At 38.6% G+C, this 25,086-nt stretch overlaps 2 protein-coding genes across 2 annotated transcripts; both read left to right on the top strand.

Moving 5' to 3' along the window:
* The first annotated feature begins 1,518 nt into the window (after positions 1-1,518).
* ubox5 (U-box domain containing 5) lies at positions 1,519-9,185 on the top strand. The gene is made up of 7 exons (XM_005741741.1): positions 1,519-1,648; positions 4,167-4,230; positions 4,906-5,007; positions 6,030-6,766; positions 6,883-7,502; positions 7,786-7,968; positions 8,662-9,185. Exons 2-7 carry the CDS (start codon positions 4,177-4,179, stop codon positions 8,880-8,882), a joined length of 1,917 nt encoding a protein of 638 aa, XP_005741798.1. The 5' UTR covers positions 1,519-1,648; positions 4,167-4,176; the 3' UTR covers positions 8,883-9,185.
* A 3,453-nt stretch (positions 9,186-12,638) lies between these two features.
* avp (arginine vasopressin) lies at positions 12,639-14,276 on the top strand. Its single transcript, XM_005741742.1, has 3 exons — positions 12,639-12,805; positions 13,377-13,581; positions 13,657-14,276. The coding sequence occupies exons 1-3, from the start codon at positions 12,686-12,688 to the stop codon at positions 13,791-13,793; spliced, it is 462 nt and encodes a 153-aa protein (XP_005741799.1). The 5' UTR covers positions 12,639-12,685; the 3' UTR covers positions 13,794-14,276.
* The last annotated feature ends 10,810 nt before the right edge of the window (positions 14,277-25,086 follow it).

The following is a 25,086-nucleotide window of genomic DNA, read 5'->3' as shown; positions in this document are numbered from 1 at the left end:
GTAATTGCATGATGCCATCATATCATTATGGTCCAAAATCTCTGAGGAATGTTTCTAGCACCTTGTTGAAGCTATACTTTGAAGAATTTCTGCAGTTCTGAAGGCAAAAGGGGGTCCAACCCAATGTTAGCAAAGTGTACCTAATAATATGGCCAGTTAGTATACATTATAGTAAGGCAGTGCATTAATTCGCAGGCTTATTTTTTGTATGTAAGATCTAAATCTGCAACATAAAGCAGACAGCAACTGTCACAGTATATAGAAGCACAATGTGAATGTGCTTAAGTAAAAGCAACTAAGTAATAGAGCCAGTACCCTAAGCTTATAACGTGGAATGTAGATACTATAAGGTGTGAAATTAAATTATGGAAAGGTATAATAGTGAGCAAAAAAAATAACAACCCTCAAACAAAAGAAGTCTGGGTTCATCCCTCTGAACATTATGTATCCAATTGAAATATCCTTGAAATGAAGTAGGCTGCAGCTTTTACAGATGAGCAACTCTGCTGACCTTCATATAGAGGATGCAATATGTGAAAGGGACTAGATGGACACAGAGCACTTTTAGATGGAAAATGCAGAGGCCTTGCCATTATTATTTCATGGATATAAGGTAAAAAAAAAAATTAATTACAACATCTCACCATTAGCAGAATAGAATAGAATAGCCCTTTACTGTCATTGTACATGTACAACAAAATTATGGATCAGAGGTCCATACTCAGTTATTGACATTTGTATGTAGAGTTTTCTAATATTTTAGGTTTAAATATAGAAAAATAAGTATCTATGTTATCTATGATTACATTTGCATAATTTTCAAATACTGGAATCTCAGGATCGAAAAAAAATCTTCTCTTTGAAATCTACTTTTAACACACTGGAGTCAAAGGTTTTTCACAGAATATTTTGAATGTCTGTTCATGACCCAACAAATCAGGGAGCACTGTTATTAAACTGAAAACGATCATTTTCCATCTATTTCTAAGGGGAACAAATTAATTTAATCAGGACATAAATTATACAAAATAAAGTGTAAATAACACTGGAAGGTTAAATGTATTGTGCCACTGATGTGGATCATTTTTTGCCATGAGGTGAAAAAAGTCACTATGACAAATGACCTTTAAAAATGTACTGGGAAGTTCCACTGATTCTTTACTGGCAGAAAGGTATAGCAAAACAATAAACTTAACTGTGGCAGTGTTTTGAATGTTTTCTACCTGCGTAGGATGTAGTTAGTAACACCTCGAGTAGTTAGTACATTGGATGGATAGCCTGATAGAAGAGTTCGTGGTTGGCAAAAAAAAAACAAAAAACAACAACAACAACCTCAAACTCAAAAAGAGTGCATAAAAAATAAAAAAGATTGTAATTGTCTGTAGTGGCTTTCTTTAAGTACAAACTATGGCAAGAAACACATAAGTATTAATGAACAGGCAGCTAAATCCACTCAAAATCTGCTTACTAATAATGTACTTTGTTGACGAAATTTGAAGTATGTCCCTTACAGCGTGCCGTAGCTGAGCCGGCTAAGCTATGTAGCTGTTTTGTGGCTAATAACAGATCGCTGCTAGTAGCTTTTTTCCTAATGATTAGACACGCAAAATAAAGACTCAAAGCGGGCAAGTGTCAGCAACCAAGCAAAGTGAGTTAATTTTCATTGGTTTAGTTTGCTGTGGAAATGTTAACAGTGTCAGTCTCACCCAAGTTTAAATATTAGCTCATTGTTAGCTGTTGGTTAGAATACAGCTGAATTCATAACAGATTTTACATGTAACCAAGTAGTTTTCAGTTACATGTAAAATCTATTTTACAAGTCTATTCTAACCAAAAGCTGCAGCGATACGTTTGACAGTGTCCCTGAAACGATTGCGTTCTTGTTCAGTCATTAATAGCTTTGTATTAAAAATATCCTTAAGTGGTGAAAAAGTGGCGATGTTCTCGGTTTAGTTATTTTCCTACAAGAAACGGAGAGACATTGATTTGTCTGTTTTAGATCATACATTGAAAACAATCAGAATAGTTGTTGATAACTGTTTTTGACTCAACTATAGGTGAACTGTTATTAATTCTGATTGTTTCGACTGTCTTAATAATGATTGTACGAGTTGAAGTTATTTATCCACTAAACGTCTGGTCAGAGAGAAAAAAAAAATCATACATCATTATTTATCAGTACCACAGACGTTCAGTTCAAGTCAGTTCCGTTTATAAAGCGCTAAATCAAAACGAAAGTTGTCTTAAGACGCATTGTATTGTAAGATAAAAACCCTGCAATAATACAGAGAAATCATATGACCCCCTATGAGAAAGAGCTTTGGCGACAGTGGGAAGGAAAACTTCCCGTTTAACAGGAAGAAACCTCAGTGGAACCAGTCAGAATCAGAATACTTGATTAATCTCAGAGAGGGGCAGCCATTTGCCATGACCTGTTGGGGTTGAGTTGATGAACATAGGACAGAAACATGCTGTGGAAGAGAGACAGGGGTTAATAATAATTAATAATTAAATGCAGATAGGTCTATTAACACATAGTGAGTGAAAAAGGTGACTGAAGAAGAAACGCTGAATGTATCATGGGAATCCCCCAGCAGCCTAGACCTGCAGTGTAACTCAAGTTCAAGGTTCTTTATTTGTCACATGCATAGTTATACAAGTATAACACACAGTGAAATGTAACCTGACATGCTCCTTGACATGTGCAGAAATGGGGGGGGGGGGGGGGTAGAGGAAGAACATTATATATATAGTATATACATTAGGTGAATGTGCAGTAGTAGCAGCAAGCAAGCAGGGAGGATAACTAAGGAAGGATTTAGTCACCTGATCCAAACCTAACTATATGCTTTATAAAAAAGGAAAGTTTTAAGCCTAATCTTAATAGTAGAAAGGATGTATGTCTCCCAAATCCAAACTGGAAGCTGGTTCCACAGAAGAGGGGCCTGAAAGCTGAAGGCTGTGTCTCCCATTATAATGTAAAGTGATGTAAGACAGAGAAGCCGTTTGATGGAGAAGTATAGAGAAGGTCAAAACGATCTGCACTCATAGTCCACGTGGACTATGATGTTTGGACAAGAGTAAGAGTAGTTATATCAGATTAACAGGTCAGGTTGAGCTGTTTGAAGAGGTAAGGCTGAGATCCTTTGGACATGTGCAGAGGAAGGATAGTGGATACACTGCACAAAGTATGCTGAAGATGGAGCTTCCACAAAGGATGAAAAGAGGAAGACCACAGACAAGGTTCTTGATGTAATAAAATAGCTCATGCAGAGGGTTGGCGTGATAGTGAAGGATGCTAGAGATGGGGTGACATGCAGGCACGTGGTCCAGCATACAACCTCTAAAGCAGGGGTCCCCAATCCCAGTCCACGAGGGCCGGTGTCCCTGCAGGTTTTAGATCTCACCCTGGGTCAACACACCTGAATCACATGATTAGTTCATTACCAGGCCTCTGGTAATGAACTTCAAGACAGCTGAGACGGTAATTTATCCATTTAAATCAGCTGTGATGGATCAAGGACACATCTAAAACCTGCAGGGACACTGGCCCTCGTGAACTGGGATTGGGGACCCCTGCTCTAAAGGGAGCAGTTGAAAGAAGATGAAGAAGGAGAAATGTTTGGCTTTCCCTTTAATAAATTAATTAACTGCTAAATCATGTGTCTTATTGTTAACTGACTAATGATTTCAGTCCTATCTTGGAGGCAGTCAGAAATGAATTATTGAATTCAATTGAAATACAGCTCAAACATATGTGCAAATCAGGGTCTTTCCTCTTCATCGTAATAAATACTTACTGTATAATAATATTGTTGGGAATTGCAATGACGTATGACTTTAAATGTTAAATAGCCTGTGCTTAAAGAACAAACACGTCCTGTTGTGCTTATTGTTAGTGCATGCAAAGTTCAGGCTCTTTTGCTAAATGTCCATTTTATGTTATTATAATGAAAAATTAAGCTCAGGTCATTCAACTTAGTGTTAAAAATCGTTATTGAGAGATGATTATGAAATGGAAGTGTAAACACAGCAAATATATGTTTACCTTCTGAGTTGGGGTTCATGAGCTCTATTCACTAAATGGCCCATTTTGCTGTGACCTATAAGTTTTGTGTAAGTGACGTCAGAAAACGTTCATAACTACAAACTGTTTCTCTTTACAGATTGGAGAGTATGGTTGTGAATCTCTGCTTGCCACATTTTCACACGGCAGCTCATTGTAACAAGGTGAGATATATTTTATAGACCTGCCACATAAAGGTACCCTCCCCTCCCCTCCTTTCTTTTTTTATTTAACTATTTTATTTTTTGTTTTTTAAAGTCCAGGAAAAGGCTTGATATGTTTTTAGATAAGCAGTTCAAATCAGCGCAGACAGACGCAAAATGACACAGGAAGTGGAGGACAGTGATGTAAAAATAAAAATAAATAAAAAACCGGTGGGATAAAGTGCTGTGTGGGAGACTGAATCACAACCGTCCTTGTGTTCTTTTCATTGGTATTTTTTAATCCGATCATGGCTGTCTTTTTCATCACACTCACAGGATTAAAAAAATGAATGTTATCACCTTCAAGAAAACAGTTTCTTTGTTTTTTTTACTCCACATGTGCCTTATTTATGTCTTTTACATGGCTTGTTCTCATTTCATATGAGCTTTCCATGTTTAACCTTGTGATGACTCTCTCATGAGCATGTGAGGCATGTGTACTGTAATTGTTTTCAAATTTTCTCATATCTGCTGTCAGTTCGATTCAGTTTTATTTCTATGGTGCTAAATCATGACAGTCGCCTCAAGAAGCAGTCAATCCTACATTACTATAACATAATGTAGCTTTTCTCTGTACATTTTCAATTTCAAGCTTTCCCTGAAAAACACTGACACCAGTTTAATTTTCTTCTCCAGCTTTGTGCAGATGGCTATGATGTCACAAATCTTGTATCAGCTGACCCTGCCCTCCGCAGACGCGGCTTTAAGCTGGAATATTTCCTTCGTCCACCTGTACAGGTAAGATTTCACTGTCATACTTTGGAACTTGACACTCAGCATTTTTTTCCTAAAATGTGTATATGTCTCATTAAATAATAGGTACCAGTAGAAGTAGTATTTGGTACTGAAAAAAGTACCACTACCTTTTATTTAAATAATAAACGCTTGAAAACAGGGAATTTGGGGAAAATGTGCAGGTCAGGAAGACACTGAGGAAGAGTAGCTATTCTATCTCATGTATTATATTTTATCTATGGTTTTTTGTTTGTTTTGTCATCTTTTTGACTGTATTTTTGTTTCCAAACATTAATTATGTAGAGTATTATGTTGATGGGGCTGAACACGGATATCCAACTGTAAAGTTTATTTTTATTCTTGTTACAAGCTTAAGATTTGAACCCCTTTAAACCAGAATGCAGTAGGTGTTCTAAAGAGGTCTTAATATGCTTCCTTTTCCTTAAGTCTGTTATATCATCTCTTTTGTTCATTTGAAAGCTGTGCAGGTTATTTTTTTCCTCATAGAAAGCACCGCTCACTGACTGAGCACCCAAAGTGTATTTGTAACATAAGCCAAAAATGCAACAAAAGGGTAAAAAGCCAAAAATGGCATTCAAAAGGAAAGTCAGATTTACTAAATGTGCATACACACCTGCATGTATTGTTCCCTTCATGAATCACGCTTCAATAGGAAATGTGTGTTCAGCCTCTTTGTGCATAGAAATCGAGATTAGTAGTTCTTACCATCATGTTTTTCTCTGGCAGCGATGGTACATTTGTATGTTTAAAGCAGTCAGTTTAAACAAAAACTTTCCCACATTGTTGCAATGAACTGTGGTATTCTCCACTGTGGGATGTCATATGATAGTTTAACTTTCCTGAATATGATTTATTTATTTGAGTTTTTATGGAGAACATATCCTGTATTTTGATGAGGATTCATAATGCATTGTAAGAGTCACATTTAAAAAAAAACTAGGTATGATTATTATAGTAATGTGTTTATATCCATACCTTACACATTTTTCTTCTGTTCCTTCAAGGTGACATTGAAGTTTGGTTTCCAGGTGGAGCTGTGTAGGGTGGATGTGGAGTTGTGGCCCTGGGGTATGGACAGGGGACAGGCTTGCAAGAAACTGGAGATCAGCACCAGTTCTGATCCGTTACCTTCTACAGGCACCAAAGATTTTCCACAAAAGAAACAGTTACAGGCGAAAGATCAGAATGCAGCGAATAGACGAGAACTTCGAAACCACGAGAGTAAATCTCAACAGAGTAACGGCCACCAGTGGAGTCTTCAGGCCCAGCAGTGGAGTGAAGTGACTCCAGGTGAGCCTCAGAAAAGAGGCTGCATGTTCAAACATCAGACAAACACGGAATCCAGCAATTCTGAGCCAGAGTTTAAACTGGTGGCTCGTTGCGAACTAAAGGAGGAAACCAAAGTCTGTTTCACACGTTCAAATTTTTGCCCCAGGGCCCCGTTTCTGTCCTCGCCTCCTCCACAACCTGCGAACTGTCTGCAAGAGGAGCTATGGAGCCGAGGTTTGCTCTCGCTCGGGGCTGTGACAAAGCTTCGTGTAACCATGCCTTATGGTGGTGCAGCATCATCTCTGGGGCTGAAATCTTTGACTGTGTGGGGACAACCTGCTCGCAGCTGCTCTGCAGAAGAAGTGGAGAGGATCAAAAAAGTCCACGAGGCCAGTGAAGGACGGCTACAACAGCCTGCATTTTTTGCACCTCCTATCAGACAAAGCAAGCAGGGACTGCAAGAACCTCCAAGGTATTTGTGTAATTTCAAAAGTAGTAGAACTAATTATCGGGCTGTCACATCTATACTGTTGGTTTTATAGATTATGTAAGTATTGATGTGTGCCAATATGTCGTTTACTTTGGTAGTCATTCCATCCCAGAAGAATTCCTTGATCCACTCACACAGGAAGTAATGATGCTCCCTATGCTGCTGCCCAGTGGTGTATCAGTGGACAACTCCACTCTGGAAGAGTACCAGAAGAGGGAAGCCATGTGGGGTAGACCCCCAAATGACCCTTTCACCGGTGTACCATTCACTTCAACTTCCCAACCTCTTCCTAACCCCCAACTGAAAAGTCGCATTGACCACTTCCTGTTGCAGAAAGGAATGACGAGGAGGGATGGGATGTTGGGGAGAGGAGTTACAGGAGACAATACACAGGCCTCAAGACTTCTAGCCTCCAAAGTACACGAACATTCTCAGAGCTCTCTGTGTCTCAGTAAAAGCTCAAACAGTGGTGCTGCTGAATATAATGCTGACACCAGAATCACAAACAGGACTGTGAAGATAGAAGATGCAGGGTCAGGACCTTTGTCAGATAATAAAAATCACACATCTGATGCTGAGCCTTTAAGTACAGGTAATAAATCAGCATTAGACAGGAGAAAGAAACGAGATCTAAGTGATATTTCCAAAGAATCCAAGGACACATTGACACCTGAGAGGGAACTCCAAACAAAAAAACTAAAAAGTGATGCAGTTTCTGGTGAGTATAACATGTAAACATACAAACCAGGGGTGTCAAACACAAGGCCCAGGGACCAGAATTGGCCCAATCCAGCCAATTGGATGGCTTTTGGAACATGTAGTTAAACTTCTTTTCTGGAGTTTTACTGGTTTGGCCCATTTAAGATCAAAGTATGTGGACCGACATGTAAAATAAGTTTGACATCCCTGATCTAAACCATATCCATGCCATTTTTTCAGTTTGTCTTGATTGTTGACTTCTCTGCTGTCTTCACGTTTGCTTCCTCATTGTGCACCTTCAGTTCCGAGCTGCAGCTCCCACGAGCAGCGTTTATCTGCTAGTCTGGATGAGGCCCTCTTCTCTGCCCTGCAGGGCCGGCCCTCCTTCACTTCAAATTTGCCCCAGAAGCGGGTTAGTCCTGACTCTGAAACGCTGAATACCACCCAACAGCGCCAGAATTCAGGCTTCCTGAGCAGTTCTACAGGTAGGATTTGCACCCTCTGATACATTTGAGTAAATACTATTCCCAAAGTATATGACTGTTGAAATATAATAAAGAAATCTGGAGAAGTTGTTTAGAAATCTTGTTTTTGGTGTAGTCAGTCTTGATTCATGTCAGTTAGAAATAAAACAGAGGTGTGAAACCATACATAGAAATTTTTCCGACCACTTCACTGCTGCTTACCTCTGAATAACTCAATTTTGTGTTATTACAGTGGAGAAACAAATACTGAAAAAACAAACCTTGAGCCTATGTTCAAGTTTAAAGCGCCAGTGAAGTGGGAGAAATGCAAGTGTTCAGTTTTACTAGATACATTTGTAACATAAGAACCAGATGTCTATTGTTTCCCTGCTGATCATTACCACAAAAGACAAAACAAACATGGTGTTAAATTTCTAGAGTGCTGTCACGCTTTCTCATTCAATGCTTAACCAGAGTTGCATTTACATTCTTTAAATGTTTTTCTGTATTGCTCTCCCTTTGTAAAGCACTCTGAGTGACCTTATATCCAAATCAGTTTGACTTCATTTAAATTGGTTTAATATAATAAACAGTGCCCCAAATGCTACCTGGCTACAGAACATTGCTTAAAATTTTATGGCAGAAGTATTTAAAGTTTGTTTGAAATTAAGTGAATATTAAGTGATTCTCCCTCGCCCCATCTTTCCTTAATAGGTGAGAAGATGTGCTCTGCGTGTTCCTGTTCTGTGTCCCTTTACTCCACCTCAGCATCATCCGTCTACCGTCTGAGCTGTGGTCACTTGCTGTGCCGCGCCTGCGTGCAGAAGGAAGCCAATCCTCTGAGGTCGGCCACTACATCAACATCCAATCGTATTGTGTGCCCAACCTGCCAACATCCCACCCCACGTGCCCTCATCACACGGGTGCATCACTAACATAGCATAAGAATCCAACCGACACTTACAAATTGAAGACATGATTGTATTCCAGATGTTTAAGTAAAAAGAAAAAATTTGCAACTGGAAATTCGGGATTTTATTTATGGACCGTTAACTTTTCTTGACAGTACCTTATTACCCTTTTTGTAAGCATGACGTCTTTACACTGTAAGTCTATTTGTCACGTTATAACTACTGTTTTCACAACCACTCCTGTTAAATTGTCTGTTTCTCATTTGTTGTTTTATTGTATTATTTTGTATATTTTTGCTCACGTGGATTAAAGATACCTCAGATCTAGCAGTGAATTGTATTTCTTCACATCTTCTTACACTCATATTGTCACAATATCAGATCACACAGGCCTGTTTTATTAATCTCCACAGATCAGGAAAGGACATCTCTGAAAGCAAAGACCTTTGCAAATATTGTAAAAAATATAGTGTGGATAAAGTCCTGTTCTTTATCTCCTCCACCCCCTCTTTCTTTCTTTTCATCAAGCGCTGAAGTGTACTTGCAGCCTTGGGTCTGCAGTCTTTGTGTGGCCGCTCTCTGCGTGGATGCATTTGACTAGAAAATGTTTGGGCACAGAAGCAGGAGACCAAAAGAATTTAAGTAGAAATTGAGTCCAACCAAGGTTATGTGGTCATTGTGAAGAAGGAGACAGTGTCGTGTTCAGCTGACCTCCTGATGTCATGTGTTCTTTGTCCTTATCTCTGTTCCTTGCCTTGTTTTGCTGTCTTAAATGGGTGAACGCAGGCAGAAGATGGAATAATAAGAACATCCAGACACATCATGTACTAGTTCTAAATATATTTATGTGATAATAACAATAACCTTTATGTTGGTATTTCAGGTAGTATGAAATACTGACACTAGATTACATTAGGTTTCAGGTTTCTTTTTAAGGAGCAGTTTTACGTTAGGAGGCTGCACCTCCTCCTTGCCCACGTGTTCTTTCACTACCCTCTGAACTCTTGAAGCTAATTACCCTTTACAAGCCTGAGTTATTGTGCACAGAAGGGTTAAACGGAGAAATGTGAGGCAAACAGTATTTAGTTGGTGTTCACCATCACAAATAGCATAATCTGTATGTTGCTTTCCTTGACAGCATTAAGCTTAATCAAGGTCGTGATCCTGTATCCGCTCAGTAAGAGAAAAGACAGGAGTCAGTTCTGCATGTGAAATGAAGACATGGGCTTCACTGTTTCCGATACAAGTGGTAGTTAAAGTGCTTAAATGATACTGAATCACACTGTATTAGTCAAAGTCACTGACTTTATACACTTATTAGACAAAAACTTTGCTTATGTTGTGAACTCTTATTATTTGTAAACTTTTCTTATTATACACCGTATTAGAGGCATCAAGAAATTTCTGCAGAAGACTAAAACTGCCATAAATACAAATACAAATATATAAACATGTGACTTAATAGATCAGTTATTATACCACTAAATGAATGAAAACATACTAAGAAAATTAATATTAGCATTGATTAATCTGAAAAATGTGAGAAATGTATTCTCTCTGGTAATTCTTCACTGGAAACAACCATTTACTTTTAACAGAAAATTTCTTAGGTACACTCTGTAACTACCAGGTGCCATGTCGTCACGTGTTTTAAGGTTTTATTTGTCATATACAGGAAATAATGGCACATAACTACCAGTAATGGAATTCTTAGGCTCAGAGCCCTCTCAATGTTGCGCATAAGTAATGCCTAGATATAAATAAGAAAAAGTATAAAAATAAAGAAAATATATATTTATAAAAAAGACTACAATAAATAAATACAGAATACTGAAATACTGTAGCAGCTGTAGTGCAGAGATAGTGGCATATAAAAGTACAGTGTGTATAGTGATTGTGCAAAATAAACTGTCCAATATTTCAGCAATTCAGTAGCCCGATGGCTTGTGGGTAGAGACTTCATCCCTTCATAATGGGATGGACATGGTCAGGAGCAATACTCAAATAGGCTGTGGCATTTAAATATTGCTCAACTGGTGCTGAAGGGCCCAAATTGTGCCAGAACAATGTCCCTTACATGTGAAAAAAGAGCCAGGATGGAGCTACGTTTACATGTTGTTTATGTCAAATTATGATCCAACAATCAGTAGAAATTGAGAGTGATCAGGAAACGTTCGCCCATTTTCCTGTTCTCAGCTGACAAGGGTGGGACCCGGTGTGGTCTTCTGCATCTGTTGTGCTTACAGAGGTGCTCTGCTGCATACCTTGCGTTTAATCAACTCTAATTTGAATTCTTGCTGCTCCCCTATCAGCTCAAGCCAGTCTGGCTATTTTCCTCTCACGTTTGGTGTCAACATGGCATGTTCACCCAGAGAACTGCTGCTCAGTGGAGCTCACTATTTTCGCTTATTGGATCATTCTCTGTAAACCTAGAGATAGTTGTAAAAAAAATACACAGAAATTTTTGTAAAGTAAAATAAATACATACATGAAAGAGTATTTATTGTTGATACTTTCATGTATTTAATGACAGACATTTTTTCACTGAGTCTTAGTCATGTCTCTATTTTGATTTTGGCACTTTAGGGCCTCCTATAGTCCTGTTTGTCTGGGTCTCGGTGTTCGAGCTACTTCCTGTTTTATTTTGATAGTTCTTGTCTCTTATGTGTTGCGTTCACTGCTGCGTCTCCTGTCTCGTTATGTCCTATTTCTTCCTGCTGTGGTCCCATTTGTTTTCACTCCCCTGATCACCCCTCACTGTATTTATTGTCTCTGTTTTCCTCTGTCAGAGCGTCTGTTCGCATACCCCCTGTGTCTCCATGTTCCTATTGTTGCAGTTTATGTTTTCACGAAAATTTGCATTTCTTATTTTTGTACCGTTTTGCCAAACGCTCTGAATAAACTGCTCGCCTTCTGTTAAAGCCGGTGTCTGCCTTTGAGTCCTCTCTCTGCTCCACTCGATCTGCTGCCGCAGATCATGAGAGAAATGTTTGAAAGTAAATTCTGTAAAACTTTTTCTTTTTCTTTGGAGTACTGTAAAGTTTAATGAGATTTAGATTCACTGAAGGATGAGCTTTGAATGCTGTGACTCTAATTAAAGAGCTTCACACCTGGACCTGCAGCCTTTGATGCTCAGTTTTGCCATTTCTCATTTAACTGCGGATTAGTATAACAACAGCTAATAAGAGAGATGCAACCCCGAGCATGCAACAAGACGCTGAAAGGAATAATCAAGGTGTAATATGTTTATTTGAAAATGCTACTCTGGTTAGCATCATTACACCCACTAGTTTTACATTAAGTCTGGAACATAATTTGTGTGACCTCTGTTGTCATGATGCTACCACATTTGTCTTAATCTAAAAGTGAAAACTACACACAGTGACGAACTGTGCATGATCATTAAATGTTCTTCATTATTCCCCCTCATTGCGGTTAATTTGGGCTAATAAATTGTTTTCAGTGTGTCAGTCAAAGCGGGGGTGAAATTATTCAAAGTTATTACAAATAGGCGCAGTGCTGAATACAGAAATTGTATCTTCTGCTGTCGTGTCTGTTTTTGTGTAGATTTGTTAGATGGCACACATCCGATGCAGAGCCACATCTGTGGCGACCTCTCGCGCACGCGTCGCGCGCACGCCGGTGGCCTTCGGGCGCGCATCCCTGCGGAGAGAGCGCAACGGGGACGAAAGTGACGTCAGGAATCAATCGCTTTGTCAAACATGTCCATCTGCTTATAAGTGAGAAATGACCGCAGTACCAGACAGACATCCACACCGGCGGAGGACACACAGGTGCAGCGCGGCGCTCACTCCAAACCGACAGCGATGCCTCACTCCTTGTTCCCCCTGTGCGTCCTAGGACTCCTTGCGTTCTCCTCCGCCTGCTACATCCAGAACTGCCCCCGAGGAGGGAAGCGAGCGCTGACTGAAACTGGAATCAGACAGGTGAGCATTGTTCTTTCTGCTAAGACAGCATGCTTATTCTTTAACTGGCTGTGTTTGATTCTAAATTGGCTTTAGCCTATAACATTAGAACAAACGGTCAAGAAAAAACGGTCCAGCAATTCACAAAATTAAAGGAATGCTAAGCAGCCTTTAAATAAGGGAAACCGAGCGTGGAATGGATGTTATGGGATCAAAATGTGAGTGGTTTACTGGATATATCAGATTTTAATAAAAACGGAAGAGAAATCATACTGATAAAAAATAAAAGTCACTTATGGAAAGGTTTAAAAAAATAACACCAACTCAATTGAACCTTTTTTAAAGTCACAAATTAGATATTACTCATGTAGTTTAAAAAATACTGATTTACAGTGAGAGACTGTAGGAAAGAAAATGGTTGTGACTTATTTCGCATGCTCATATTGCTATAATTCTTCTGCTGAGGCAATGCAATGAATGTTGATTTTGTTGAATCCAAGATGGAAAAGAACGTGAAAGTATCATTGGTCTTGTAATATGATATAATATAACAGAAAATAATACTGCTAAATTCAATTCCATTCTCCTCCAGTGCAAGTCTTGTGGCCCTGGAGACAGGGGCCGCTGCTTTGGCCCCAGTATCTGCTGTGGGGACGGTTTCGGTTGCCTGCTTGGCTCCCCAGAAACAGCTCACTGTGTGGAGGAGAACTACCTGCTCACCCCCTGCCAGGCAGGAGGGAGATCCTGTGGGTCCGAGGGAGGGCACTGCGCTATTTCTGGATTCTGCTGCAATTCTGGTACGAACTGGTCTGATTGATTGACATGTTGACATGTAAGATATGAACTTCATTTCTTATTTTTCTTCTTTTCAGAGGGCTGTATGGTGGACTCTGACTGCCTGGGAGAGACAGAGGCCACAGATCCAGTCCACGGCTCTGCAAGAAGCTCACCAACAGAGCTGCTGATGCGTCTTCTCCATGTGGCTGCCAGAGGACAGAATGAGTACTGATATTTTATGTGTGGGCGTCCATCTGCTGCTCAAGACCTGGAACTGCAACAGAAATGAAGTTCATCCATGTTCCACTATAAGCCTTGGGATCTGAACTCTGAACAATTTACATTTTCTTGGTTCTGTTACTGTTTCTGTTTGAAGTGTCTTTCTGATTAGCTGGGCTAAAAATACAAGGGGAGAAGAACCACATTAATTGATAGGAAAACATTAGGTTTCATGTGTGCTCCCCCCTAAAAAATGTATATACTAATGCACATACTGTAAACAAAGTTTATTCTCTATAAGAAGACACCCGAGAGCTCCAATTTCAAAACTGAGATATAGTAGAGCACATTGTAAATAAGTCAGAGGTTAAAGATTACAGTTGATACAGGCATCCGGGTAAAACAGCAGAATGTCAATGCTTGATCAGTTGCTTCTTGTGTAGTAGAAATATTGTTGTATATTAAAAATGGGAGAAACAATACAGAATGAAAGAATGCCAAAAAGGCTCTTCTGATTCCTCATTTCCCAGAATACTTTTGAGTGTGCGAAAGAAAGCGACAGTCAAAGGAACCACAACAATAACCACAGAGCAATCAGGAATGGTAATTGCTGTAATTTGATCAGTTTCGATCAAAACTGTTTTGCACACAGATTAGCTGCTCAAGGAATTACATAAACTGACTGCATTGACGCATTCATATCCTCCAACCATATACAGTAACTCAGCACTGTGTACCAACATGTATAATTTGCGTAGATGAAAGATAGTGGTTTCTAACTATCAGACTCCCGTCTGTGTGAATGCTAATTTGCTGCCAAATCTGTATGTGCTGGCAGTTTGTCTGCACTGTTTTTCAATCCAGCTGGCACTAGCTGCAGGACCTCCCAGATTTTGACAGTTATGTTCTTTGATTGACTCAATACCTGTGTGGCACGTCAAAAATCCTAAACTTTTGGAAAGTCATTTTATGTGTGACTCATCTTGTGCTCCACACTTTGAAGGAGACGCCTCAAAACCCACAGATACAAATAGACCTGCTGCCAATTCCCCAGGTTTCAGACCCCGGCCACTGTCACACCATGATGACAAAACAGCTCGGAGCTGTTTTAGTAGCACAAGGGGAACCTACACGTGGGTGACAATGTCATGCACTGTCACCTCACAGCAAGAAGATGATTGGTTCAAATATCAGTCGGGGCCTGTCTGTGTGGAGTATGTGTGTTCTCACTGTGCCTTGCGTGGATTTCCTCCAGATACTCCAGCCTCCTCCCACAGTTTAAAGACATGTCTGTAAGGTTAAATGACAATACTAAATTGGCCATGGAACTGACACAAATAAAGTGCTTCAAGAGTGAATGTGTGAATCATCCCTTATCTTTAGCTAGTTCAACACATTCTCATTCGTGGTTAACAAATGATGTATTTTGTAGACTTTGGTTACTGAACACTGTTTTCATTAGCTAAACAGAGGAGTCGCACTAGACTACAGAGGCTTATCATTAAAACCAAAGCAAATCCTCCAGATCTCATTCACGGAACAAAACATGTCAGAGAGATTCAAACCTCAGTCAATACATCTATGTCACAAAGGCAAAGACAGTTGGGAAGCAAGATCCCATAAATCATAAAGTGCTGCGATTCAAAGGCCTTAGGTGGTATTGGGGAGCTATTAGCCATTGGATCAAAAGTGCAAATCAAGCGCAAACATCCTACAGACACCATTTTTATTTGTCAGTTATGACTCCTACTGACTTACTAATGTTCCCACCTCTAAAATAAACTGCCAAGAAGTCACTCATTGACATTGGTGCAACCAGAAGAATTCCTTTCAGCATGTTTTTCTTTTCTTTTTTTTCTCAGTAATTATACTGTATGCTTGCACGCTCAGTTAAATTGCACAACACGTAAGAGTTGAAAACCACACCTGGGTACACAATGAACCTTGGCTCTAAAGAGGTTGGAAAACAGGACGACACTTTTAAAATGACTTAACTGTGCATTATTCATTTATTTATTTATTTATTTGTGTGCCCAAAAGCTGAGTTCATCGACACAATCTTGCTCATGCGCATTCATTAAAGGGTAAAAAGTGTCAAGTTTCCTGCATGATCAGTACTTCAAAGTGCCACTTGAACTCTTAACAACAAAATTAAACAGTTATTAAATGTTATTACCGAGCTTTGCGCTAATCGCACATCCTAATTTGTCCCCAGACTTGGAAAATATCCCTGAAAAGACTGAAATCTGACGTTCTTTGTGTTCTAATTTGACCTTTAGCAGTGAACTGTATTGAATGTTGACTCTGGGTGTGTCGTCCATTTTTTTAAAATTTCATATCAATCAGTCAAGTAAGATTCTGTTCAAAGAGTGGTGATTAAACCTGTCAGAGCCTGCCTTGGCGCATCATACCTGTATTTATGAGCACTGACTGTTTGAACAAAGAGTTAAGCTGGAAACGAAAGTAACTTTTCTTTTCGTAAATACTTTACTAATACCAATACTACACTAATACCCTTTCAATGCATTTTAATTACCGAGTTCCATTCAAAGAGACGCTAGCAGATGTTCACATGTGCTTCTCTGGATCTTCGTAGGTGTGTGCACAGGCATGTGCAGGACCTCTGTGTCAGTATTTAAACACCAAAGACACGTTACCTCCCCACACTTGCTCGGCCATCATGGATGTGAAAGTTGGGTTTGTGATTGTTTGTCTGTGCACTTTGGCCATCACCTCCAGTGAAGGTAAGGACACTCAGGCCAAATACATTTGGCAAAATCAAGGGGACATTTGGACTGAATATGCACTGATTTATACATCAGGTGCATCCAAAATAAGTAAATAAATTGACAGAGCTCTTTATGTGTGCAGGTGTGTGATTACCACATTCCTCCTAAAGTTTAGAAATGATGAAAACATATGTCTGTTTTTTCAATAATTTTAGTGTTCATACAGTGTTTTTAAAGACATTTTGTATAATGCTTCTTATCTGTTTAACAATGACCACTGTTACATGACATGAAATGTTTAATCCTGTTCAGTTTTATGAGGCTCCATAAAAACATACATTACATTTGGTTATAATCTCACCTTACAGCTGGAATTCCAAAATGCTGCATAAATACAAAGAGTGACATCCGGCCACGAATACTGATGAACGTTCAAAGATGGGAGATGCAGGAAAGCAACAGTGCCTGTGACATCCAAGCACTAGTGTAAGTGTTGAAAACTAATTTTCCAAAAGGTTACAGGTAATTTTGTAGTTATTACATGATACATAATTCATGTAATCATGCATTCCTCAGCTGCACAGTTTCAGTTAAATAATGATCCGGAATCAAACTGTAAGCTAATACCTTTTACTTCAGGTTACATTAATATTTGTATTTAATTGCTTTTCCTTGTGCATCCACAGACTGTATGTAAAGAACTTCAAAAAGCCAGTATGTGCTCATCCCAATGTGAAGCGAAAACTGAAGACCATTCTGAAAATAAAGGACCAGATGGCGCGCCGACGTCCTTCCTAGGACAAGGAGCGAAAGAAACGTCTTCTCCAGATGTTCGTGTGTCATGTTTCCCACAAAAGGTGTTTTTCAGAGTTTTTATTATGTAATAAATATCATTTAGTTCCACCTCAGCTGCCTGCAGCAACATTGCTTACATGTTAAGGCATTAGTACAGTAATATCACATTACTTCTGCTACTATATTTTAGTTTTACATTGACAGACACCATCCTACTTCTGAGTTGCTACTTTAAGTGTATTATGCTATATGTAAGAAAAAACATAGGTTTGCATGTAATAGAATATGAAGTAATGGAGTATTTTTTTACAGTGTACTAAAACTTTTTAAACTGTTTAATGATGCAACTATATCTTGTACCACTGCGCTGATGCAAATAGATGTTTTTTAAAACACTGTAAAGTGTGATGTCTATTTTTCTTTTACTTTGTTTTCTATTAATCTGCAAATATATAGTAGTTATGATCATCAAGCCATCATTAGACTACCAGCACGCAGCTTGATAGTGTAGTAGTTAACACAGTTGCTTGGCAAAAGAAGGGCTGCTGGTTCAGTTCCAACTAGAGACAAGGTTGTGTCAGGAAGTCAAATCAAAAATCTTGTACTACCTGGTGTCACGACCTTTTATGACAAGTAGCTTCCATGTTAAGCTTAAATAAAATTACATCATGGTAGCAAAGCTGCTTTTGCCAACCACATTCAGTCATTTCGGGAAGTGTCTTTCATAAATGTTGGTTGCAGGAAACCATTCCTTGAGAAATCCCTTTAAAAAGGAAACTGGCCTCTGCTATTCACTTATATTGAAGCTCTGGAAAAATATGACCTACTCCAAATAGTTTCCACATACTAGAGGTATTTGATAAAATGTTAAAAAAGAAGAAGAAGAAGAAGAAGAAGAAGAAGAAGAAGAAGAAGAAGAAGAAGAAAAACACCAACCACACACTGTGGTGTGTTACTATAGCTCACTTAGTTGAGCTGTTCTAAAGGTGCCGCAGGGGCCTGGAGCTATGTCTGGCCCAGACCCGTTCCTGCATGTCACTGCTGCTGTCTAGTTCTCCAAAAAAGAAAAAGGTGCACGACATTCCTTTTAACCTTTTAAAAGTGACCCATATTCTTTCTTATGTCTTTGTGTGGCATTCATTTTCTCTAATTAAATTTCCATGAGTCAGATTCTGTTTAAATAATCGTTATTACACATGTCTGAACTTGTGGACAATACATTAGCCTGCTGTTCACTGATAGTTTAAGCACAGAGGTAAAGGTGAAAGTAAGATGAATTTTTATAAAGCATTCGAGTACTGTCCAATAAACTTTATATTTACCTTTATCACTGTTGTGATTTTGGCAACATGATTTTTTCAAAGAGCTACTGACTGGTTAAAGTACATGTTCACACACGTCTCAGTGTTGGTGGGTGGGTGCGCAGATACAGTATGTGTCAGTATTTAAACACCAAGGACACGTTTCCTCCCCAAACTTGCTCTGCCATCATGGATGTGAAAGTTGTCCTTGTGATTGTTTGTCTGTGCATTTTGGCCATCACCTCCAGTGAAGGTAAGGACACTCAGAGCAAACACACATGCAAAAACCAAGAGAGTACTGGCGCTTCACAGATCATACACCAGGTACATCCTAAATAAATAAATGAGCTCACATTTAAAGCTGTTTTGAGAGAAAAGGGCATGTGTCTGGCAAGCACATTAATGTTGAAGTCAAGATAAGATGAATACAGTTGTCTGTTTTGGCCTGAAATTATTCCAATAAAAAATCCAATAAAAATTTGTTTCAGCATGTTAACGTTCAGCTGACTCATCTGCTCAGTTTAACCACAACCACCATTGCACAATACAAAATGCTGAGCTCTGTTCTGTTTCATGGTGTTCCAAAAAACGCGCTCTGCTCTCGGGAAAAAGTAGACATCGGTAACTGGTCTGTAAAAACATGAATGTTTAGACTAAGGGGGTTTTTTTGTTTCTTTTTGGAGCAATGTTAGTAAGGACGCACATCCTCAGAGTAACTATCATGGAAGAAAATGATCTCTATATACGTTTTTTAATCAAAGAAAACATAATGTAATTTCCATATTTTGGTTTTAATCTCACATTACAGCTGGAATTCCAAAATGCTGCTTACATACAAAGAAAAAAATCCGGCCACGGACACTGATGAACATTAAAAGATGGGAGATGCAGGAAAGCAACGGCGAATGTGAAATCAAAGCACTTGTGTAAGTGTTAAAATTACTCATCCGATTAGTTTAACCACAGGTTACGGGTAATTTTGATCGTCACATGATCATCGATAACATAACATGCACCGATAATCTCTACTGTATGAATTTTATAATGATCAAGACTGATCAAGAAATAAACTTTGTCACCAGATTCTATCTCTATTTGATCTTACTCGGAGTTACATAAATATTTGTGTTATTATCTTAAACTGAAACATAATCGTGTTTTCTTGTGCATCCACAGGCTTTACCTAAAGGGCTATGAAAAGCCAATATGTGCTCATCCTCGTGAGCTCCTAAGACTGAAGAGGATGAAGATAAAAAGATCGTAGGGTGTGGAACAGAAACTCTCTTCTCCAGAAATCTTCATATCATCTGGTGTTTTCAAGAGTTTCAAGAGCCTTCGTGTAATTGTTTTCTTTTATTTTGATCTTAAAGGCAGCTTATCTGCTACTGTAACTCTGTTGCTAAGAAACTTTGCATGTACTCAGGTACATTTTAGAGGTACTACTATTATTTTATATTCTGATGTTTTACCCAAATACCATATAGATGTCATCACTTTTCACGAATTGCTGTTACTAAAGGTACACAAGTCAGTTAGATTTGTCTCCATCTCAGCTGCCCGTAAGACTACTGCTTACAAGTTAAGACATTTATAGTGATGGTTTGTAACATAGAATCCAGCATTGACACATATCATTCTCGGGCATTTCATTGGGTATTTTTGTAGTATTGTATCCATTTTTAAACTGTTCAGTCCTCCAGGTATATCTTGTTCTACTGCATATATACAAACAGAATTAATAAAATGTCACAGCGAGGTGTGCTGTATTTTTTCTTTTACTTTATCTATACATGCAAAGAGCAGTCAAGATTGTCCAGCCATAGTGAAACTAGCAGAGAGATATTATGATAACAAAGCTGATGATATTCAATCATTTCAGATACGCAGCAACATCAAAAGTTTAATGGGCAGGATATGGACCCAAATAAACTTGAAGTGCAGCTTTAATGTGGAATACTTTAAAGTATTAAAAAAGCACAAAACAAAGGCAACAGTGGACAGAGGGAGACTCATACAATATAAACACACGAGGTTATGAAGGAAATGGGAAACAGGTGAAAACACAGCTGAAGACAATTAACCTAATGAATCTGGATGCAAGACACGGAAAATAACTGGTGTCAAAATAAACCAGGAAGCAACAAATACAGTTAGAACAAGCAATACAAGACAACTTTACGCAATAGGAAACACTGGGTAGGACGGGCAACTCCAAAGGGAGTTGAAAGGGTCTAAATAATCCCCCAAACACCAGAACTCTAATGATAAACAAAACCATAAAAGTACAGAGAAAAGCAATGTAGACACCAAAGTCTTTGTTAAGTAAATGTTTCTTTGTGGCTAAAGCAAAAACTCAGTAACTTCCACTCACTAATATTAAAGCAATGAGAAAAGACCAAATACTGCAAATAGCTTTTAGTAACATTGGACATTTAAGAAAAAATTGACCAAGTGGTTATCGTGAAAATGTTATTTGAATATTTGAGCTACCTAAAAATGCTGTTGGGATTGTGACTCTACGTTTTCACAGAAAAGAAAGTAAAAAGAGTAAGATGTATTAAAAGTGACAATTGTTCTTTCGTGACTGTTGGCTCTACTTGTGTTTTCATTCCATACACATCAGTTCAATAGGATTCTGTTTGAAGAGTGGTTACTGGACCTGTTAGAGCCTGTTAGTCTGAGTCAAACACTCCAGTAACTGACAGCACTAACAATTTAAACAAGACATCGGGCTGAAAGTGAACGGAACACTTCATTAAATTTTTTAATTAAGTATGGCAGTCATTTAATAACCTTTTGATATTTATATTGCTATTACTGTTTTTAATGTTTAGGCTTCGTGTTTCATTCAAAGAGCTTCTTACTGGTTAAAGCACATGCTCACACACTCCCTTCTGACAGTTGGTGGGTGGATGCACATGTACGCTTTGTTGTCAGTATTTAAACATCAAGGGCACGTTGCCTCCCCACACTTGCTCTGCCATCATGGATGTGAAAATTGTCTTTTTGATTGTTTGTCTGTGCGCCTTGGCCATCACCTCCAGTGAAGGTAAGGACACTCAGAGCAAACACACATGCAGAAACCAAGAGAGCACTGGCACTGTACAGATTATACTTCAGGTCCTAAATAAGAAGTTCACATTTAAAGATTTTTTCTGAGAAAATTGCAATGACTCTACATTCCTCCTGGGATTTAAACAAGATGATGATGCATGTGCATTTTAGCACAGCTGGTTTTTGGAGGTTTTTTTCAGTTTTTTCTTCATCCAGCTGTTTTAAAGCATAAAATTATTCCAGTAAAAATATGTTTTAGAAAGTTAACTTTAAGCTGACTTATCTGATCAGTTTAACCACAAAGACTATTGCACAAAACAAAAAACCTAGCCCTGTTTGGTTTTAGGATGCTAAAAATACAAAAATTAGACATATATAAACTTTTTATAAAAGTGCAATACTGTAAAAAAAAAAAATTGTTTGTGTGTTTTTTGGAGACCTGTTAGAATGGACACACAATTATTCTCTAGCAAATGTCTTTTTCTTTTATTTTTTTATATTATGTTAGTTTTATACTTTTTAAAATTCTTAAATTTGGTCTTAATCTCACATTACAGCTGGCATCCCAAGCTGCTGCATGACAGCAAACAAAAAAATCAAACCATATATGCTGAAGAAGATTCAGAGATGGGAGATGCAGGAAATCGGTGCCTGTGACATCAGAGCACTTGTGTAAGTGTTTGTTTACTTAAGTGTGCCAAAAGGTTACAGGTAATATTGTAGTTATTACATGATTGGTAAAGGAAGGTTTTGAGAATTATTGACAGTAATTTTGTTTTGTTATGATTTACTTATAACATCATGCATTCATCATATAAAAAGAAAATTTAATGTAAAAAATAAACACCAATAAAGAAACTTTATCCAGAGGCAGTTTTCCTTCATTTTTGCTTAGGGTTACTGCATTTGCACTGTTATGTTAAACTGAAATGTATTTATGTTTCTATGTGGACCCACAGGGTGTTTGTAAAAGGCTTCAAAAGGCCACTGTGTGTTGATCCGAGACTGAAGCAAATCCTGGAGGAGCTATTGAAAGAGAAGAAGAGTGGAACAAAAAACGTACTTCTCAAAATGTCTGGGTATCATGTTTCTCACATATGATGTTATATGATATACATCATCATGCTTGGTTGTTGTTGTTGCTTTTCTTTTGATCTTAAAAAGCTATCTACTGTAACTCTGTTACAAAGCAACACTGCATTTACTCAAGTACTTTTTAGAGGTACAACTGTGGTTTCATATACTCACACTTTATATTAAGAAAATGTGTCATTACATTTTATGCATTATTATAAATGAAACTACATGAACTGGTTTGAGTTGAGCCCATCTCAACTGCCTGCAGTGGTACTTCTTGTGTTAACGCATTAATGTGATGATATTATTACCACTAGTACTACTATTACAACGTAAAATTAACAGATACCACTCTACAGCATGTAATAGTGTGTGCCATAGCCTGTAAAAGTGTTTATACATTAAGAATAAAAAAAAAAACAACTTTAAACTGTGATTCATATCATTCTTTTATTCTATTTTGTCTGCACCTGAAAGAGTGGTCAGTGGTCCAGCCATAGTTCAGCCAACCAGCATAGACACATTATGATAACAAAGTTGCTGCTGGGCAACAATGTTCAGTCATTTCAGAAACGTGTCACGATCAAAATAACAGCAGCACGGTGGCACGGTGGTTAGCACTGTTGCCGCACAGCAAGAAGGTGCTGAGTTCAATTCCACCATCAGGCCGGGGTCTTTCTGTGTGGAGTTTGCATGTTCTCCCCGTGTTTGTGTGGGTTCTCTCCGGGTAATCCGGCTTCCTCCCACCGTCCAAAGACATGCAGCTTGTGGGGATAGGTTAATTGGATAATCCAAATTGTCACTTGGAATGAATGTGAGTGCGAATGGTTGTCTGTCCCTGTGTGTTAGCCCTGCGATAGACTGGCGACCTGTCCAGGGTGTACCCTGCATCTCGCCCTATGACAGCTCCAGTGCCCCCCACGATCCTGAAAAGGATAAGCGAATGGATGAATGGATGGAAGAACAAGTGTCTAAGAATGCTGTTAGAAATGAAACTCCAAGTCCTTACTGGAAAGAAGGAAGACTTTTTTTTCGGTTCAGTGTTATCCTCAGATAAGAAACCCTGATTTATCCCCTAGAGGCAAGTACATTCATCAGTGAATAAACAGCCCCCATGACTACATGAATCTGCTGCCAGTCTGTTGCTTTTCTGGCACCAGACGTTAGTAATAGTGTTTCCCTGTGCTGACAAGCTCAAAGCTGGTTTGGTGTCACGCAAATCTTCCTTAAATACATAAACGAACTCTGTCACAATCAAAATTTGATAGATTGTTGTGGCTTCAGTTCAGACACCTATGTTTCTGAGTCAGTGAATTGTCATTCATGTTCCACTCTTCTTGCAAATTTTAATATCTCAATATCTTCCAAACTGTAAAGAAAAAGTTCTTGTATGAATGGGTGTGAATGGGTGAATGACGCAAGCTCTATAAAGAGCTTTGAGTGTTCAGGGAATGTTTTCAGAGATATAAATGATTGCTTAGTGGCCCCAAATGTGTTCTTGCAGGAGGACAATTAGCCTAAACACACAGACAAAGTCATTAAGAACTATCTTCAGTGTGAAGTAGAACAAGAACTACTGGACGTGATAGCATAGCCTCCACAGAGCCCTGATCTCAACATCATCGAGTGTGTCTGGGATTACATAAAGAGACAGAAGGATGTGAGGAAGCCTACATCCACAGAAGATCTGTGGTTTGTTCTCCAAGATGTTTGGAACAAACTACCAGCCGAGTTCCTTCAAAAACTGTGTGCAAGTGTACCTAGAAGAACTGATGCTGTTTTGAAGGCAAAAGGTGGTCACACCAAATATTGATTTGATTTAGATTCACTGCATTTTGTTGATTGATGAAAATAAATGAGCAACACTTCCATTTTTGAAAGCATTCTTTGCTTTCAGCATTTTTTCCTCACCTGACTAAAACTTTTGCACAGTACTGATAACTGAGACAATTTTTTTCAGTTGAGCAAGAGTGTTGTCAAAAATGTATTTCGCCTATTTGGGGCAAGCTTTCTTGTAACTTAAGTAGTCTTCAGGAACAGCTGTTGGATGTTTGCTGCACTTTGTTTCATTCTAGGTCAAGCTGATCTCACACTGATCCCATAATGACGCAGTCATTATGTAGGGAGGCCTCTGTCAGTGCGCCCCTGGGTGGCTGTGGCTACAATGTAGCTTACCATCACCAGTGTGTGAATGTGTGTGTGAATGGGTGGATGACTGAACGTGTAAAGCGCTTTGGGGTCCTTAGGCACTAAGTAAAGCGCTATACAAATACAGGCCATTTACCATTTAATAATAGTGTTTCATTGTGTGTTATTCTATCCAGGTAAGCTTTTACTGTGCTAGCAGTGT

Source organism: Pundamilia nyererei, unplaced genomic scaffold (assembly GCF_000239375.1).
Source record: "Pundamilia nyererei isolate P.nyererei 1_Seehausen unplaced genomic scaffold, PunNye1.0 scaffold00113, whole genome shotgun sequence".
In the NCBI taxonomy this organism is placed as follows: Eukaryota; Metazoa; Chordata; class Actinopteri; order Cichliformes; family Cichlidae; genus Pundamilia; species Pundamilia nyererei.
Note: the sequence above shows the minus strand (reverse complement) of the source record. Positions and strands in the feature narration are given on the sequence as shown.